Source organism: Lucilia cuprina, chromosome X (genome assembly GCF_022045245.1).
Source record: "Lucilia cuprina isolate Lc7/37 chromosome X, ASM2204524v1, whole genome shotgun sequence".
Classification (NCBI taxonomy): Eukaryota; Metazoa; Arthropoda; class Insecta; order Diptera; family Calliphoridae; genus Lucilia; species Lucilia cuprina.
The window spans coordinates 3732454-3752881 of NC_060949.1; the positions used below are offsets into that span (position 1 = coordinate 3732454).

Consider the following 20428-nt stretch of genomic DNA (forward strand, 5'->3'; position numbering starts at 1 on the left):
ATTTGGCTCCCGAGCCGTTGTTTGCCGACCCCTAGTTTAGGTAACTATCTTAAAAACATTCGTAGAGTGATTCGGAAGTGGGCTTTGAAATAATTTTGTAGAATGGTTTATATGTTCACAAAACACATCCTTGTCAAATTTTATCCCGATAACTTCGATGAAATATATGCGTATAAGTGATTTTCGGACACGGAACTTATATGACAGACATGACCAATTATGGATCGATTTGAAAAAAAATTGCAGAGTAAGTGATACCTATCGATAGCTTTATTTATCAATGGAATATGCGCGTATAAGTGGGCCTTATATGGGAGGTATTAAAAATTGTAGATAAAAATCTACGTTTGCATTTTTTGATGTGATACCGATAGATTTAAGGAAGTTTTTATGGGAGCTATGAGGAATTTTGAATCGATTTGTGTCCTTTTTTTATTTCCTTTCGCATGTTTGGGTGTCTGTTGGTATCATTACGTTATGTATTTTGTTTTTTTTTTTTTTGTTTCGTTTTGTAATTAATATTTTTAAATACACTGTGTTGAAGGTTATCTACGGCACAGCTGAATAGCACTAGTTATTAAAATATCCATATCTTCCACTAATTAAAAAATGTGAAAATATGTGCAGGTGTTTAAGTACGAACTATTTAATGAGCGGATATTTTTCTTTAAGTGTATTACATTGTAATACACTACCTTTAGTTTACATCTTTGATGGAAAACTATGATAAAACTACGAGTAAACCGCTAACGGAATTTAAACATTGTTTGCCACCAATAGAAAATTAGTTTAAGTTTTTTGATCAATCGTTTTTTGGAAGCCGACATTTGCATTTCTGCAAAGAGCTCTTTTTTTGAGTTACTAAGGTAAATTAATAAAGTTGAGATTTATTCTCTAATTTTGAATTTTAAAATATAAATCTTTGTCTTTTTTTTTTATTTTTTTTTTTTTTTTTTGTTTGTTTATTTGGTTTGAACCCTGTCGGATTTGACGCCGAAACATTGTTCCTTCGGACCGGATAAAAATTACTAAGATTTATATTGCCAAATTAAAGGAAGTCTCCTTGACAAGGAATATATCAGCCCTTTAACAGCATTGTGGAAAAAAAACTTTGGAAAACAAGGTTAGTAAATTGATTTTAAAAGTGGTAGTGTTTTTTGGAAAAAAGAAAAACAATTAAACATACATAAGAGTGTATAAACGTATGTGTGTTTTAATAAGTATGTAAAAGAAAACAACAAGTTGGGTTTTTGTTATTTTGATTGTTTGACATTTGCAAGGGAATTTTATTACTGTGAATCAATTCTTATTGTGAATTAATTTTGTCAAAGTTATAAAATACAACCCTTAGTCAAACAGTGTTTATACAGTACCCTTTTGACATTTCATGATCAATACCTTTTTTATCAAGGCTGTGTTTGTTTTTATGGACGGACAGCCATAATTAAAGAAAACTTAAATGAAAATCTTTTGAAGTTCTGGGAGCTAGAAGAGCCACCCAAGCGAAAGAACTTGTCGCCTTCCGATAGGAGATGTGAGGAAATATATAGGAACACCACTAAACGGGATTCGAAAGGAAGATATATAGTTTCACTTCCCTTTAAACCCGAATTTCCTCAGGAAATTAATTTAGGAATTTCTAAAACAGGTGTTCTGAAGCAGTTTGTCAAAATTGAAACGTCTCTTATGCGTAAACCAGATGTGAGGAGAATGTACGATGAGGTGCTGAAGGAGTATCTGGAACTGGATCATATGAGGCCAATAAAAGCTGGAGATCTGGCCGTTACACACTCGTGCTATTTACCTCATCTTCCAGTATTGAAACCTGAGAGTAAAACTACTAAGCTTAGGGTTGTGTTTAATGCTTCAAATAGAACATCCAGTGGTCATAGCTTGAATGACTGTTTGTTTGTAGGGCCCACATTGCAGGCAGATTTGGTCATTTTGATATTGAGATGGCGATTATTTAAATTTGTATTTAATTGCGATATTTCGAAAATGTATAGACAAATTCGAGTACAATCATCTCATACACCATTCCAGCGAATTCTTTATAGGAGTTCTGCTGAGGAAGATATAATAGATTACGAACTGCAGACAGTTACCTTTGGTCTAAATTGCGCCCCATATTTAGCAATTAGAACTTTGCTACAATTGGCAGATGATTGTGAGCAGAACTTCCCATTGGCTTCGAAGATTTTAAGGGAAGGAATGTATGTCGATGATGTATTGACTGGAGCTCATGACGTTTCTAGTGCGTTGTTAGCTAGAGACCAATTGATCACGGCTTTGTCGTCTGCTGGGTTCGAATTAAGAAAATGGACTTCGAATGATAAGTCAATTTTGAAAGGTTTGTCAACTGATCATTTAGTTGACGCCAAGCTTTTAACATTTATGGAATCTAGTAGTTCGAAAACGTTAGGCATATATTGGAATGCGCAGATAGACTCTTTTTACTTTAGGGTATGTCCTTTAGCAGCGAAATCTTCTTATACGAAAAGAGAGGTATTATCGACCATTGCCAAGTTTTTTGATCCAGTAGGTTGGTTAAGTCCAGTCGTTATCATAGCCAAGATAATTATGCAACGCATCTGGCTTGACGGAATTGGATGGGATGACGTTCTACCAACCTCGACTAGGGAAGAGTGGTTGAAATTTGTAAAGTTCTTTGACCAAGTTAATCTTATCAAGATTCCAAGATGGGTTAATTATTCGAAAGATTCGGCTGCAGAAATTCATATATTCTCTGATTCCTCCGAAAGAGCTTACGCTGGAGTAATATATATTCGTATAGAGTCACCATATGGCGAAGTTAGTACTAATTTATTATCCTCCAAGACTAAGGTAGCCCCATTGAAATCTATTTCATTACCTCGCCTTGAATTGTGTGGAGCAGTTTTAGCGACGGAATTGTTTAAGAATATTGTTAGTGACATTCATATTCCCATTAAACGCCTATATTGTTGGACAGACTCAACAATAGTATTGGCATGGTTAGGAAAACCCCCTTGTACGTGGACCACGTTTGTTGCCAATAGAGTTTGTCGAATCCAGGAAACCACTGGTAATCATAACTGGTTTCACGTTCGTTCGGAAGATAATCCTGCCGACTTAGGTAGTAGAGGAGTAGATCCTCTTACTTTGTCTCGAAGCGAATTGTGGTGGCATGGTCCATCGTGGTTAAGTCAGGATAAATCCAAATGGGAATCACGTAGCTTGAATGATATGAATACTGAACTGGAAGTTCGAAAGGTGAAAATGAATGTTACTTTCTTTACCCAATATCAAGACGTCTTGGAAAGGTTCTCATCGCTTACTAGAGCTTTACGCGTTATAGCCTACATAATGAGATTTTTCAACTCATGTCACCCTGCACAAAAAGGGCAATTTAATTACGAAACAAGACAAATTTCATGTAGTGAGCTCAAAATGGTGAAACTTCGTTTAGTTATTGTTGCTCAAAAGGCTTTTTATGCCGAAGAATATGGTTGTCTCTTGGAAAAGAAACCCTTACCATCAAAGAGTTCATTGATTCCATTAAATCCATTCCTCGATGAAAAGAAAGTGATGCGTTTAAATGGTAGATTAGTCAAATCACCTTCATTATCTTATCGGGAGCAATACCCCATTATTCTACCTTACGGGTGTCGGTTAGCGAAACTTAACGCAGAATTAGTTCATCGGCTGACGATTCATGGCGGAAACGAGTTAATGCTAAGAATATACCGATGTGAATATTGGGTCCCTCGATTGCGAACTTTGATACGTACAGTAGTTCATCATTGCAAACGCTGTATGATTGATCGAAAACGTTCATGCAGTCAAATTATGGCGGCGCTCCCTCAGGAGCGTACAAATATCGATAGACCATTTACAACCACTGGGGTTGATTTTGCAGGTCCGTTCGATGTAAAAACCTTTACGGGTAGATCGTGTCGAATAACAAAGGGTTATGTATGTGTTTTCGTTTGTTTTTCGACCAAAGCTATACATTTGGAAGCAACTTCGGAGCTAACCACTGATGCTTTTTTAGCCGCTTTTGATCGGTTCATTTCACGAAGAGGTTGTCCTCAAACAATATTTTCGGATAACGGAACAAACTTCGTAGGGGCATCGAATGAGATTTTTAAAAATTTTAAGACTTTTCTGAAGGAATGTCAAGTTAGAATGTGTTCTTCGATTGGTTATGAGAATTTAACATGGAAGTTTATTCCAGCCGGCGCACCTCATATGGGAGGCCTATGGGAAGCTGGTGTCAAGAGTTTCAAACTCCATTTTAGGAAGGAAGTTAAGGATTGTAAATTCACCTTCGAAGAACTATCGACAATTTTGGCTAGGATCGAAGCTTGTCTAAATTCTCGACCCTTGTGTCCCATGCCGGACAATCCAAGCGAACCTATTGCGCTCACACCGGGCCATTTTTTAATAGGTTCTGCAATACTGGCACCGCCAGAACCGACAATTTATGAAAGTTCGATTAGTATTGTAAATCGATATCGGAAATTGAAAGCACTTATTCATCAATTTTGCAAAAGATGGAAAGAGGAATATTTAGTCACTTTGCACAAAAGATACAAATGGCAGCATCCTCAAAGAGATGTTAGCCTAAATGATTTGGTGGTTTTGAGAAATGAGCAATTACCTGCTACTGCATGGAAGATAGGTAGAGTAGTGAAAGTTTACAATGGTACTGATGGTCACGTTCGCGTCGTCGACGTTCGGACGTCGAATGGAACTCTTAATAGACCAATAACCAAACTTGTTGTTTTACCAAATTAATACCTACCATTTTATGTCAATTTCTTCCTACTAACTTTTCTTTTTCCTAGAATAATGGACTCTGTTAGACAACTCAACGATTTGTTGGAAGATGAACTTCTTAATGAAGATCCAAAGGATGTTGCCAACTCATCGTTTCTAAATGTTGATGCACTAAAGGAAGCAGTGCAAAATTTGAGCGCTCCTAAACCTTCGGAGTCCAATATTTCAACGGTAACTGTACCGCCAGTCGTGGATGAAGTAGCAACCATAGAGATTGCTGAAGTGCCATCCATAGTTCCACCGCCCACTATAACAACAAATAAAGAAGTGGAAGCTTCGGGCTCGAATCCTGTCATTCATCAAACACGCCGGAAATGTCCGATATGCAGGAATAAGAATCACACCTTGAGATTCTGTCGGAAGTTTGAGAAATTGAATTTGGAAAATAGATTCCGTAAAGTGGCGTTATATAAAATTTGTTATCGATGTTTGTCTAGTGGCCACATTAGTAAAAACTGCAAAAGTGGGGGTACCTGCAAGTATTGCAAAGAAACCCACCATTTCCTTCTGCATCCCAAGGCCAAGGCTACGAAGCCTAGAGAACATCAGGCCACTTCGTTTGTTAATGTACAAATGCGACAAGCCGTAGCTCTTTCCCCAACCCTGCAGATACACCTCTGTTTGCCACACAGGAAAATTTTGGTGAGATCAGTTTTGGACCTGTGTTGCCAAAATAGCTACATTTGTGCGGAATTGGTCTCTAAACTGAAGATTCCTGTTGTGAAGATTGGAAATGACGAATATGGCAGGTTGGAGATCGAGTCGCGGTTCGAAAGTACTCAACGCCTTGTTATAATGGCTAGAGTCCACAAAATGGATCACATAAAAACTCCGCCGATCTCCGTGTCGGAATTAATTTTGGAACCTTTTAAAGGGCTCCAATTAGCCGATCCAGCATTTCATCTTTCCGGTAAGGTAACGTTGGTTCTGGGGCCAGAAGTAGCTCCGATGATGATGAAAGGCAGGATTTTGCAAAGCCCTGGGCTTCCACTTGCCCAATATACCATTTTCGGATGGATTATATCGGGATTGTCGCCGTATTAATCGTTGAGTCTTTATGATTCAACCCGAGTCCTTTATGACTCAACCCGAGTCCTTTATGACTCAACCCGAGTCCTTAATGGCTCACCTAGGGTCCTTAATGACCCACCTTAAATAAAACTAGAGTCCTTAATGACTCAATTTAATTTGAAAAAAAAAGAATGTATTTATTGTTTTTTATTATTATTATTTTTTTTATTTAGTACAGTCCACTTAGGCCCTTAATGGCCTAATAATTTTTTAATTACAACACCTTAAGTGTTGCAAGGGGGCCGGCAATGTTTAAGTACGAACTATTTAATGAGCGGATATTTTTCTTTAAGTGTATTACATTGTAATACACTACCTTTAGTTTACATCTTTGATGGAAAACTATGATAAAACTAACGAGTAAACCGCTAACGGAATTTAAACATTGTTTGCCACCAATAGAAAATTAGTTTAAGTTTTTTGATCAATCGTTTTTTGGAAGCCGACATTTGCATTTCTGCAAAGAGCTCTTTTTTTGAGTTACTAAGGTAAATTAATAAAGTTGAGATTTATTCTCTAATTTTGAATTTTAAAATATAAATCTTTGTCTTTTTTTTTTATTTTTTTTTGTTTGTTTATTTGGTTTGAACCCTGTCGGATTTGACGCCGAAACAGCAGGTATCATTCAAAATCATTAATTAACATGAAAATCTTGAAATAAATTTAGCGATACGTACAGAATTTTTGGTCGATAATTTTCTAAAATTGTATATGAACAATGCTTTAATTTTGTTTTTTTTTTCAAATTTTTTTTTCTTTTCCTCATTTGTATATTTTTTATGAAAAATATTCGGTTTTGGAGTGTTCAGTAGTTTGTCCGTGGAAGTGTAGCAGAAGGTCATTTTCATATAATTATAGGATACAGGTAAGGATAGTTTTATAAAAAGTGGACGTAGAAAGGGGCATCGGATCAAGGTCTTATATATGCATATAGTTCTTTCGACTTCTTTCAGAGCTTATACCTATCGGTGTGCATTTATATTGAATCGAAATACAAAATTAACATTGAGGAGAGGTGTCGAAATTAAATGTTTATATACAATGCAACTTTTTATAACAAGGCGAATATTTACTACTCTATTTCTTATTCTGTTCTTTTTGTTATTAGCTGTCAGGATATGTATGTATGTATGTATGTATGTATGTATGTATGTATGTATGTATGTATGTATGTATGTATGTATGTATGTATGTATGTATGTATGTATGTATGTATGTATGTATGTATGTATGTATGCACGAATGTATGTAGAAAAAAATATTCTTGAAAACGAGGATGTAATAGCCAGTTGAAAACTGGGACATTGCTATTTGAGCATACAGGTCCAAAATAATTTTATATCTTAGAAAGGGTTTTTGATCTTATATAAAAAGTCCTCCAAACTCAAAATATATTCCAAAACAAGTTAGAGTGATATATTCGGCTGGGCCGAATCTTAAATACCCTCCAATAGCTACTTTTATATTTATTGTTGATATTTTCTATGCAAAAGCTCTGTACAACTCTTACGACAATTGTATGTTTTTCGAATGTCGTAAGAAAGTTCAGTGTTGTCAATTGTTTATTTCAGCATATAAATAATTCAATCGATTTTGGCATAAAAAAAGATAAAATGGTAACACAGAAATTACAAACAGCTGTTTACCAAAACAAAAATAAAATTTTATTAAAAACTGTTTATTAGTTTAAAATGTGGAATAATGAAAATAATAGAATTTTTAATAAAAATAAATTAATTTGACATTGTTTGTTTTGATTGTTTTTTTCATTGTGAACGTAAACTGATGACTTGCTACAAAAATATGTTCACAATCACTGTTACTACACTTTAGTAGATACAATACACAACTTGATTGTGAATTAAAGAAATACTTTTCTAATTGATCAAGTATCTGTAGAAATTAGCTTTCTCATGTCTTAAACAGAAAAATCCCAAGATTTAAATCTATTACAATTCCAAGATTTATTGAACATTACAAACGCCATTTTCTTTATATTTTTAAAGCGCTTAGCGATATTTAGTAATTTACATGTATGCATGTGTGTGAAAGATTTAAGGATTTTCAAAATTCATATACATATATAATTTTATTTTACACAAATTAATAATACAACTAGTTAAATACGGTTAAAGCGTTTTTAGGGGCCTAGTATGGAGATGTGACCAATTATAGACCGATCGTAAAAGATTCTGTAAGCTAAATTTCTATACATAAAAGCTATATTTCAGTCAAAATTTTGTATTTATATCGTAATTTAGTAATGGGTAATGTGTGTTTCAGTGATTTTCTGAAGGGAACCTTGTATGGGACCGACCGCATCCATGTTATGAATCGACGGTGAAAAAATCTTGTATTTGTACCAAGTTTTGTATCAATAATTTTGTTTAGTAATCAGCAATGCCCTTTTAAGAGATTTTCATAAAAGGACTTATGTCCAAATATGTATATAAAGACAAAATTTCAAAATTCTGTATCTATATCATTATTTTGTAATAAATATTGTGAATCTAAGTGATTTTCTTTTTGTATTTTTGCAAAATATGTTATTTGTATCACTATTTGGTAATGAGTTATGTTTCTTTAAGAGTTTTTCTAAAAGGGACATTGTATGGGAGCTATGATCAATTACAGACCGATAGGAAAAATATTTCACAAAATGATTTCTCTGTATATGAGCAATACATATATATGGATATCATAATTTAGTAATGAGTTATGGGCGTTTAAGTAATTTTTGGGAGGGAACCTTGTATGGGAGCTAAGACCAATTATGGACCCATCCAAAAAATTTTTCTTCTGAATGAATTCTATTGACATAAAATTTAAATTTGTAAAATTTTGTGAAGATATCGACAATGCGACGGAAGTTATTAACAAAAAACCCATTTTCCGGGAATATGTACTTTTGTATGTGAGGTATATGAAATAAAACCAACCAACCATTATGATTTTTGGAGTACATTCATTCTTCCAGGAAGTTGTCAGAATTTGGTGTATTTAATGAAAGGGGTTGGCTAGCCCCTTATGGACCTTGGGCAACGCTATTATAAGCTAATAATAACCCTTGAAGTTAATTTGAGACAAAACTACTCAAATTATTGCTACTGACTGATTAGATTTCATTAGGTTTTCGTTAGGTCAAATTTTTGAAAATGTATATTGCTGTTTATAAATCTTTTCAAATTGTAAGAATGATTTGAAATGGTTGTGTGTTAAAATTCCATAGACCCATTTTGGGTCTATGACCAACATTTCGACGTGTTACACACGAAATAAGAGGGTAAAATATGAGTAAAAAATAATTTTCTCATGGCTCAAACAAGAATTTGAAATATATGCTTTAGAAAAATATCTCGACATTCGGATTGAAATCTCTAATAGGATAGTATTAATTCTTTAAAAAATGAATATGTAATTCTTTAAATTTTTTTTGGAAAATAAGTTTTTCTCTTGAATACATACTAAAAAACGAATAATTATAAAAATATACTCGTTTTAATGAAAATAAATCGTTTTTGCTAAACGTTACTTACAATTGTTGTATGGATGAGGTTGCTGTTTTGTATATGGAATATTAAAACTATCATTTTGTCTGGCAACTAAACTCATAACAGCCGATTCTTTAACGCCATAATGTGCTAATGTATTTAAACGTTTCCAACAGTTAATAGTTTTCGTTGTTAAATCCTCATCTTGTAGTATCAAATGACCACCTCGGCCGTGACGCCATTCTAAATCAACTTCATGTACTGATGGCCTCATTGAAAAGGGAGTGTTTTTAAACAAGGCATCTAAAATTTTGCATTTGACTTGGGATATCGTATCCCAGTCTAAAACTTTGCATTGTACCTTTTCATCTAAATCATCTTGTACGATATGTAGCATAACAACTGAATGGGGTATTTGTTCATGCAAAAGTCTTTCCTCTGATAAAGAATATCGGGCGTCGTGGGTTATGGCATCAACTAGCCCTTTTTCAATTTGATGTTTAATGGCTTTAAACAATAAAAACAAGCTTGACCCAGCATATTCCTTTAAATAATCATACATACAAATGGCCATATAGTTGGTAAGCATTTTTTCGACCACACTTTCTGTACGACGCAACATTAATTGTGGATGTTTACTACACACTGATTTGTCTACTAAACGAAGTAGTAAACATTTTAAAATTTCTGTAGCATATTCCATTTTGTTCATCAGTACAATCATCAAAAGAGATGCCACATTGACCCTGAAAAAAATTATATAATATTATTAATACATAAACAATAAAAAACTTAATTAATTAAACTTTTATGATATTAAAAATATAACACTCTGTAGTGTCTGGCGTTGCCATTTGGCAGCACATGAATAAAGACTAAAAATCATCTTTTTAAAATATAGCCCATTTAAACCACGTCTTGAAAAAATATTTAAATTGTATCTTTCATGCTAGTAAGCAGGTTCTATACTAATTTGAAAACTATAATTATTTTCTAATTTGATTATACAGATTATTTTTAGTGTCTGTTTTTAAGTTAGTAGTATCGATGGGATAAAGGATTAAAAATCAAGTAATTATTTTATATGCGAAACATACCATACAAATAAACTTTAATGTTTATTAATCGATGTTTTTGTTGTTGTCTTTTATTAGATGCATGTTGAATATTATAATTGATACTAATATGAACATCAGAGTGATATAGTGCTTCTACTAAGGACTTGAGTCAAAAAGTATACATTTTTAAATACAAAAATGTTTGTTCAATTATTATAACCACAAACTGTTAGAGGTATAAGGTCAATTATGAATTTAGGCGAGAGATTGCGGCTGGTTTAAAACTAATAGTTTTTGTGTCGGATTTCATCGCTGTATTTTGAATCCAGTAATGAGCATTAACTTATTTCCTGAAGGATACACATTTGTCAAATACCAACGCAATACTTGATTTTTTAAGCCTGTATGAGAGTTATACATTTTCTGAAAAGGGGTCTTATACATATGAGAAGTCTTTTTAAATTAAGGTAATTTTCTGAAAGGGTGAGTTTTTATAAGACTATGTATGTACTTTTACATAGCATCACATTATCACATTATGTTCTCAGCAATTCGTAACAATTTGTTACTGGATTCCGATCGCGTACTTCGTCGAAAGAGACATTTTTTAACTGAATATTTTTTCTAAAGTAAAAGATATCAAACATAACAAAAAATTTTTATATTTAAAGAAGTAAATAAGTATTTAACGAATTTGACATTTTTAAAAGAAAAAATATAAGTTGATAACACATGAATTTAAAAAAAATATTTTTAAGTGGATTAAATTTAGTTTTATTAGTCATAAATTAGTTTCCAAATGAGTTTATTGTGAAAAATCATACAATCTCAGTGTAACGTTTTCAGAAGAATTTAATTTGAATTTTTTGAAAATAAACAAATACCCTTTTTTCAATCGCTCTGTTTTTTTAACTACGATGTATGTACGTTTTTTATATTAAATATGGCAAGCCTAACCTTCTCATCCCCGTTTAAAATTTGCTTATATCGAACTTCATTACTGTACACGCATTTTTAACCCTTCACCACACACTTTATTTTGATGTATATACAGTGTCTCTCTTAAGTATTCGAATTTAGGTAAACCATGAAAAGAAACCAAATTTAATAATATAAATAATTTTGTGTGCAAAAAAATAAATCAATTTGTTATATTGTCTAGACAGTCTTAGGTTTGATATCACGCTTCTTAAAACTTGAAAAATTTACATTTACTTAAATTAAATTAGCTTTTTTAAAAAAGTCCATAAAATTGCCTCACAAAAGTATACGAATTTTTCCTGTATTTCATTTGATCATATTATACGAAATACAAATTTTAGAATCGAATGGTTTTTATGCTTTAAATTGTTTTAAGGGGTTACTATCAACCGAAATGATATATTTTTGACCCATTTGGTCCACAATTTTTGGGGAATTGTACACTTTTTTATGTAATATAAAATTAAAATGCCGATTTTTTGCAAAATTCGTAGTATTTTCTCTTTAGATAAAACCAAAATTTGATATTGGGATTTAATAGACCCCTTGAAGTATTTAAAAATAGTATTTTTGTTACATCTGTATTTAAAATATCCAAGATATATTATTGATATCATTATTCTGTCGCTAATTCAATATATTGGAACTTAAGTGCCATTTTCATAATACAAGGGTCAAAAATTTTCGGGGAAAGTTTTCTTATATATATTCCTTTAAGTTTCAATGTATTGTGGAAGTGTTAAACTCCAAAACATGCCTCGAAGAAACAATATTCAATATGGTAATATCATTATTTTTATATACCAATGACGTCCAGGCTGCATGCCACTATATCATTATGGTCTAACTCAAAAATATCGATCTCAGTTTAAATATTGATTACTATGATCAAAATAAACCCAAAATTTTGAACTTACAGTGTTATTGTAATGGGCAACATAAGCGTGAAAGTTACGAATAGTAAAAACTGAAATCTACTGTATAGGATTACGTTTAGTAAAGGCATGTTTTGGAATTGTATACCGATATAATGTATTGAAAATTTAAAATATATTAGTGCTAATATATACATGAATGTATACTAGCCAACTTTGTCGGAAACCTTCAAAATTGCGGCCAGTACCTTGCGCACAAGGTTTACATGGACAACCAGCCAGCCAGACGGACGGACATAGCTTAATCGACTCAGAAAATGATTCTAAGCCGATTGGTATACTTTAAGGTGGGTATAGGACGAATATTTTTCCTTGTTACAAACATCAGCACAAACCCAATATACCCTCCCCACTAAAGTGGTGTGGTATAAAAATTATTTACCGGAAAAAAACAGTCGATGTTGCTATTTTTTAAAAGGATTAATGTTAAATTTGGTTTTTGCTTTGATTTAACAAGCAAGATTTAAATTTTACAAGTTCATGGATTTTTCCATTCAAAATTAATAATCTGGCGCTAAATTCAAATTAAAATAGAGCTTGGAACAGGTGTCCCATATACGTGAACGATTTTAGCCAGTAATGAGCTGTGTCTCAAGATTTTTTTATTTGAATTTAATCTCACGACATGCTAAAAAGGATTATATTCTGCAATAACCTTTGAAAACACGTTTTTAATTTTTCACAAAAAATGATCTACAGTGTCTCACATAAGTATTCGAATTTGGTTCTACTTTGAAAAGAAATATAATTTAATAATATTTTGTGTGTGAAATAATAATTAAATTTATTATATTGTCTAGAAAGTCCTAAGGAATAATATCACACTCTTTAAAATTTGAAAAAATTACATTGATTTAATTTTTTTTAAAAAAAGTCCATAGAATTGCCTCACAAAACTTTAATATGAGGATTTAATACACCCCTTGAGGTATATAAAAATAATAATTTTTGTTATGGGGATCTGTACTTTTGGTGTCGTTCTTCAGTTTCTAATTGAATTGTGTGGATCTTAAGTCCACTTGGGTCGATATTGGTTAAAATCGGTCCATTATTTCGACTAGCCCCCATACAACCGTACCCCCAAATAGGGCCTTTTGGCTTATAATTAATTTAAATGATCTATTATGTTAACAAAAGTCGACATTAGTTTTATAGAACTTTAAATGACACTACCGATTTTTGTAATAATCGGGCTTCATTTGATCATATCCCCCATACAAACTCCCCTTCAGAAAATGACTTAAAGGTCAAAATTCAAAAATTGCCCTACTCCCCTTTGAGCCCTCTTGTAAAAAATTCTTTTTTTGCCAAAAAGTAAAAATACTCCGAAATAAAGTTAAAAAAACAAACCAAATGCTTTATTTTTTTAAATAATCCCCATTTTTAACATACATACTGACAGGTGTAGGGTATCATATGGTCGGCCACGCCCGACTATACATTCATACTTGTTTTTATTTGGAAATAATAATATGGAAATAATTATAACTTGGTACAAGTTGGCATCACAACCTATTACAATTTTCTTATTTTTCCTTTGTGCCTCTTCAACCAGTTTCATCAGTTGGTGGTAGTGTCGGAGAATCGAAAGGCAGGTAAATAGATGCAAGGAATATGTTGCCACGACCTTGCTTCAGCACCGTTGCATCCGATGTTGATAATCCTGTTGAGAGGAGAAAACATAAGATCTTGTGACATAAGATACATGTTCTCGGGCGATATCCTGTATCAGCGTAGAAAAGTTGGAAATTTACGTGGTTTAATCCAGAAACCTTGTTGCGAATCGTCCAAGGTTCCTGGATTAAAGCTATATGTATTTTACCTGAGTTGATTTTAGCCATCAGAGCGTTGGTAGCTGTCTCGCTCCGATGGAGGTTTATTTGGATAACTTCAATCATGGTTATCCATTAAACTGTCTTCCAGCGAGTTGGTGGTCACCTCCTCGCACTTTGGATTTGACTCCTCCGGATAGCCTAAAGTGGCTATTAATGCAGTGAGTACTATTGATGGCACTGCAGTATTTTTAATAGACACATTCCCAATTCTGGAGAGCATTGCTGTTCTGTCTTCTGGCGGGTGAATGATTTCTCCTCGCTTTTAGGATTTGACTGCTCAACATTGCTAGTACTTGCTAATGATGCTTTGGGTACTGTCTTAGATGTTTTAGTATCCTTGTCGGGGCCGGTTTTGACAGCCCTTTAAATCGGCGCCTTCCCAATTTTGGAAAGGGCAACTACACATTCTTCTGGCGAGTTAATGGTAAATTCCTCGATTTTAGGATTTGACTCCTCAACGTTATCAGTAGTGGATACTGATGCTGTTGTCTTAGGTTTTTTAGTGTCCTTTTCGAGGCTTGTTGTAACAGCCCTTCCAATCGGCACCTTCCCCATTTTGAATATGACAGATTTAGAGGCGAAGTAAGCTCTACCTTTATTCTTGGCAAGACTAGCCATGGATTTCTGGTCGAAACCTATTACAAATAAAGTTCCTCAGGTTCTTCTTTCCTGTAAAAGACATCCCATTTTTCCTCGGCCAGCTCAACATTTTGACCTCCAAAAATTTCCAGTATACGTTCATTAGCCAGTTTACTGCCCCATCCTTTTATGTAGACAGTGGACTTTAGGAGCACCGGAAGCTCGCTCTTCTTTGCCAGCCTAGCGCCGTCCCAGGGAGGAGGGATACTTTGTACCAAGTTCTTTAGGGTGCTAACACATTGGTGAGATGACTTCATCAGATGTTATAAATGCATTGATGGAAGTATTTTTACGATATGACTGCAGAGTATCAGACAGAAGGTTAGGAGGAACGCAGATTCGGCTCTACTGTCCTATAATATTTTTGATAACGATTGGCCTAAAATAAAGGAGTGCTTATCGGTCTATTATGCGGACAAGAGGGATATTAGAACTCTTGAGCACAACTTAACCAACTGCTCCACAAATAAGATTCAAAAATCGTTAAATCTACTTCAACAAGATAATTTAATTAAAGATTCATTAAAAATTACAAAATTAAAATTAGTTCAACTAAAAGAAAAGATTGATAATTTACTACCTTTTAAGAGACAGAAGAGAGGTCTATTTAATGGATTGGGTTCAACAATTAAATATATAACTGGTAACATGGATGAATGAATGATGGTAAAAACATATATGCTCAACTTAGAGAACTAATTGAAAATGAACACAGTTTTAATGAAACATTTAATAGACAAAGTACACTAAATACATAAATGATACAAAGATTTAACAATATTACAACACACATAAATACTGAACAATGTAAAATTACTAATACTTTAAAAAATATACAACAAATTTTTTCTAATAGGATAAGTAAAGAAAGTCCCATTATATCAAGAATTCAGTACTTAAACCGAATTAATTATAACATAGATTTATTGACAAATGAATTGCAGAGAGTATTGTTTTAGCAAAATTAAATATTATTTAAAAATTTATATTAAGTCACAAAGAAATAGAAACTATATACACCATGTGTAGGTAAACTACAACCAAAATGCAACTTGAAAGATGTAGGACGATTGGAGACCATCTACCAACCAGAAAATAATTTTATACTATTTGTAAACACTTCAACAAGGTGACAAATACAACAATTTTATATTATTAGAATTGTTCCGTTAAAATTAATGGGTTAACTTACGAAGACAAACCACAATAATTTCGTGAACATATAAATATAACACTATCCAAATTAATAAAAGTAATTCCAGAAACAATTATAGAGGAACTTAATATGCAGAAATTGAAATCCTATCAATTCAACGATCACCATATGATGTCTTCCCTAAAACTAACAACAACTCATCAATATATTACATATACATCAATAAGCATTATTATTTTAATAATTATAATAACTTCATCATGCCTAGCAAGAAGAACAAAAATCACATATACACCAAATTCCTGCTTTATTGAAGGCATCGTTCGGCCTCCTACGGATCTCTGTGGTCCCTCACTCTACTCTAAGGGGGGAGGTAGGTATCTCCTCCGGTCACCAACAAACTACTACCAACAACAACATCAACTATTGACCAACCAAGTTAACAGTTGCATATAAATGAATAGCAACAACAATGAAATGAATAGCAACAACAACCTAAGTCATTGACCAACAATAACTTAATTTACTCAATTCTTTATTTATTTTGGTCAGACATAGAATCAGCATTTTTTATTTTTATTATTTGGCTTTTTTGTAATAATTAATTCTTGTTTCCTAAAATTATTCTTAGAATTAGTATTATTATTATTATTATTATTATTACAAATAAGAGAAAAAATAAAATTAAATGTTCAAACAAATTTAGTCAATGTACCGACCAGATTGAAAATAAAATCTCGTTGAGATCTTTTTGTGAGGCTACCAGATCGAGCGGCTGGTAATGGCATATACCCTCCCACAAAGAACAATTTGGTTCTTCGTCCATAGTAACATAGCAGATATAGTTACCCCTAATACTTCCTCTCCCATCTCCTCCATCAACTCTCCATCCAATCACTTACCTTTTTGGATATTTAGCACAACATTCTAATGTAATGAGACATTTCGTAAATTTGTTTTCCAAAACGTTATAAAAATTGTCGGTTTATTTATGTAAATTAACAATGAAAATAATAAACTGAAATAAAGCAACAGAAAATTTACAAATAAAAAACAAATTTTAATTTAATTTAGGAATAAACCGTCGTGGCTTTAATGTTGCAGCTTTACTTCCTCCACAGGTTCGGCAGCCAGGTTGTTTCGCCTTCTGACGACCGTACAAATGTAAGTAAATGGAGCATATATGTCATTTAAGTATATATTTTTTCACAATTATTTTCCTTTTCTTCGTTTAAGGATCTATAGGGGGCTGCTACGACTTTTATTTATATGAATGTTCGGATGTCAAACTTTGACTTATACCGGGTAAGGAACCTAACCTGAGCTCAAATTACTTTCCTACAACGCGCACCTTATTCATTGCAATAAGGGAATTGGATTCTCCTACAGCCATACAGGTAAATGTCCTAACTTTCCTAAGATGTAATTTTGATTAAAACTTCTTATATTTTCTTTCTTTTTGTTTTCTTTATCTTTCAAAACTAGCTACATATATGTTCCCTTAAAACTTGGTCAGTCTTATCCGAGTCCGGCGAATACCTGGAATCTCTTCGGGCGGTAATGGAAGACGATTGCGGATGTTGTTTCCGTCGTTGGATGTGGCAGAGGTGGCTTGGATAATACGTTTTTTTTACTATCTTTTATTTAAATACTTAATTTGATTCAGATTTAAAATCTTCATTCGTTAGCGTTCTTATTAGCTTTTAGTTTGTACTTTTTAAACTCTCTCTTTTAATTTTTTGTTTGCTTTTTTTTCTTTTTTTTTCAAACTTTACATACTTATTTCCGTTTTAAGTTTTGCTTTTTATTAATTTTAGCTTTCAGTTTCAAAGCTAAACTTGTAATTCTTTGTTTATCTTAGTTTTAAGTTTTAACTTTTTTTGTAAGTTTTAACATTTATTCGTTTCAGTTTTTAGATTTTTTACTTTAAATTACTTATTCGTTTAAATTTTATGTTTTAACTTTTTAACTATTTATTCACTTTAGTTTTATGTTTTAGCTATTTATCAGTTTTAGTTTTAAGTTTTAGCTATTTATTCGTTTTAGTTTTAGGTTTTAGCTTTTTATTCGTTTTAGTTTTAAGTTTTAACTATTTATTCGTTTTAGTTTTAAGTTTTAACTTTTTAATCGTTTTAGTTTTAAGTTTTAACTTTTTATTCGTTTTAGTTTTAAGTTTTAACTTTTTAATCGTTTTAGTTTTAAGTTTTAACTATTTATTCGTTTTAGTTTTAGGTTTTAGCTATTTATTCGTTTTAGTTTTAGGTTTTAGCTATTAAACATTTATTCTTGCTTTATTTTAAATTTGTTAACGAATATATTATTTTTTTTTTTGCATAAATTTTAATTATTTTAAACTTAACTTTTGATGCTTACAAATTTCTTTCTATTAACTTTCTTTCTTTCTATGTTATTTTAGTGATTTTATTTGCCGCTGCTTCAATAGCCACAATACCACATCTTCTCCTCAGCTCTTCAAAACGGAAAAAGGGCAGAATCTTTCCTCTTGGCTCATCAAGATACCTTCGTGACGCCACAATATGTCTCCTCATCTTATATTATATATTATATATTTATATATTTTATTTTTCCGCCATTTAATTTATTTTGTTCTTTCTTTACTAATAAAGTATTTATCAACGTTACTATCTTTTCGTTTTTTTATTTATTTATTTATTTATTTATTCAATATAGCAATACAAAGCCTTAAAGGCCAAAATATAAATATGTATTACTTAGTAATAAAAACCCTGAGTTTACAAAAGGACTTAAAACTAATAATTAAAAGTTACAATCCAAATCACATAATTGGCTCCCCAGCCATAAGTTCAAATTTCTAAATTAAATAATGTAGAAAAACATAGGTAGGTCCCAATCAGCAGTATCACGAAAAAGCATACGGTAAGTAATAAAATCAATCATAAAGAATGATAATAAGGAGGTGAAATCTTAGTCTTACTTACGACTACAAGTGAGTCAAACTAGCAAAATAAAGTCGAAGTTTAAGACGAAAGACATTGTTCGTGTGAGAGAAAATACGTAGTTCATGAGGCAAACAATTCCAGCACCGAGCAATCCTCACCACAAATAACCTTTCAAAATGGAGTCTAAAAATTCTAGGAATAAGAACTTGCGGATTCCTAGAAGACCGCAAGAATACAAACTTATTATATAAAGTTAAAGGAAAACCATTTCTGATAACGTTATAAAAAAAATTTAGATTACGACATTTTACAAAGTCACTAAAAGAAAGCCCAAGAAATTGCTGCACATATGAGGATATATGATCCCTACACCTTACATTATAAACAAATCTAACAATAGTATTAAGAATACGTCTCAATCTAGTCATAGTAAACACAGAAGAACCAGATACAACCTCAAGACAGTAAATAATATGAGGCATGAGAAGTGGATGAGCAAGTTTTTGTATAATACAGAGAGGTACATATATATTGGTAGCATAAATTTTACGTAGAATACACCAAACCTTACCAGACATGAAGTCAACATGATCTTCAAAAGACAGATGATCATCAAGAAATATACCCAAACACCTATGTCGAATAACATTTTCAATTAATACATTCCCAATATAGAAGTTTATATCAGCAGTAAGGTGGTCAGAACCAAAAATAATTGCCTTAGTTTTAGTAGGGTTAATAGCAAGAGAATTATTAACAGTCCACTGTAAAACACGATCAAGAACATTGTTGACATCAATTGTAAAAGAATCAGATCTAGTACGATCACCCTTAAATAATAAAAAGACATCATCAGCATACATAAATGTTGTACAGGATTCAGAATTAGTATGTAAATAGAGATCATTAACATATAGGATATATAATAAAGGTCCTAAAACGGAACCCTGCGGAACACCAGAATAAAGATTACACGTACTTGATTTAATTCCTTTGATGTCAACAAATTGAGATCGACCACATAGATATGAGTTAATTAATTTACACGCAGAGTTAGAGAATCCAAATTCAGCTCTGAGCTGTTTAATTAAGGTAACATGGCATACGGAATTAAAAGCCTTAAATAAATCTAGGGAGACCAAAGCATTAACTTTATTGACATTCATACTTTCCCTTATAGATTCAGTAAGAGAAAGTAAGAGTGACGTAGTGCTAAAACCACGACGGAATGCATATTGCGATTCATAAATATTATCAATGACCGAATGAAGCATCGACTGTTAATGAGATGCTCAACAACTTTAGACAACGCTGGTAAAATAGAGATGGGTCTAAGATCATCAGGAGTATTCACAGTTTTAGATTTAGGAATGGGTACAACGCGTGCAGTTTTCCAAGAGACCGGAAATCTGGATGTTAAGAAAATGTAATTAATCAAATCAAGTAATAATATAGAAACATGAGGAAAAATAAGTTTGAGAAATCTGACAGGAATACAATCAGGACCAATTGAACCAGAC

At 32.4% G+C, this 20428-nt stretch overlaps 2 protein-coding genes and 1 long non-coding RNA gene across 13 annotated transcripts in view; 2 read left to right on the forward strand and 1 right to left on the reverse strand.

The window, feature by feature from the left end:
• LOC111682266 (plexin-B) overlaps positions 1–20428 on the reverse strand; it is a 160086-nt gene that overhangs the window by 64077 nt on the left and 75581 nt on the right. For 10 of the 11 annotated variants that reach the window (XR_006940165.1, XR_006940153.1, XR_006940167.1 and 7 more), the window contains one exon: positions 9429–10129. Coding sequence is in view for 6 of the 11 variants with exons in the window: in XM_046945898.1 (XP_046801854.1) it covers positions 9429–10129 (701 nt within the window). In the remaining 5 variants the exon portion in view is untranslated. Of the gene's footprint in view, positions 1–4097; positions 4101–9428; positions 10130–20428 lie in introns of all 11 variants that reach the window. The other variant, XM_046946003.1, reaches the window with a different exon arrangement.
• Positions 987–6360, forward strand: LOC124418751. The gene is made up of 2 exons (XM_046946067.1): positions 987–1123; positions 4830–6360. The coding sequence occupies exon 2, from the start codon at positions 4834–4836 to the stop codon at positions 5863–5865; it is 1032 nt and encodes a 343-aa protein (XP_046802023.1). The 5' UTR covers positions 987–1123; positions 4830–4833; the 3' UTR covers positions 5866–6360.
• On the forward strand, positions 16760–17949 carry LOC111686664. The gene is made up of 3 exons (XR_002762789.2): positions 16760–17151; positions 17224–17384; positions 17473–17949. It is a non-coding gene; the product is annotated as an uncharacterized LOC111686664 (long non-coding RNA).

What these genes read in the sequence shown, in the direction of transcription:
- LOC124418751 (XM_046946067.1), top strand. Translation starts at nt 4,834, where the DNA reads ATGGACTCTGTTAGACAACTCAACGATTTGTTGGAAGATGAACTTCTT.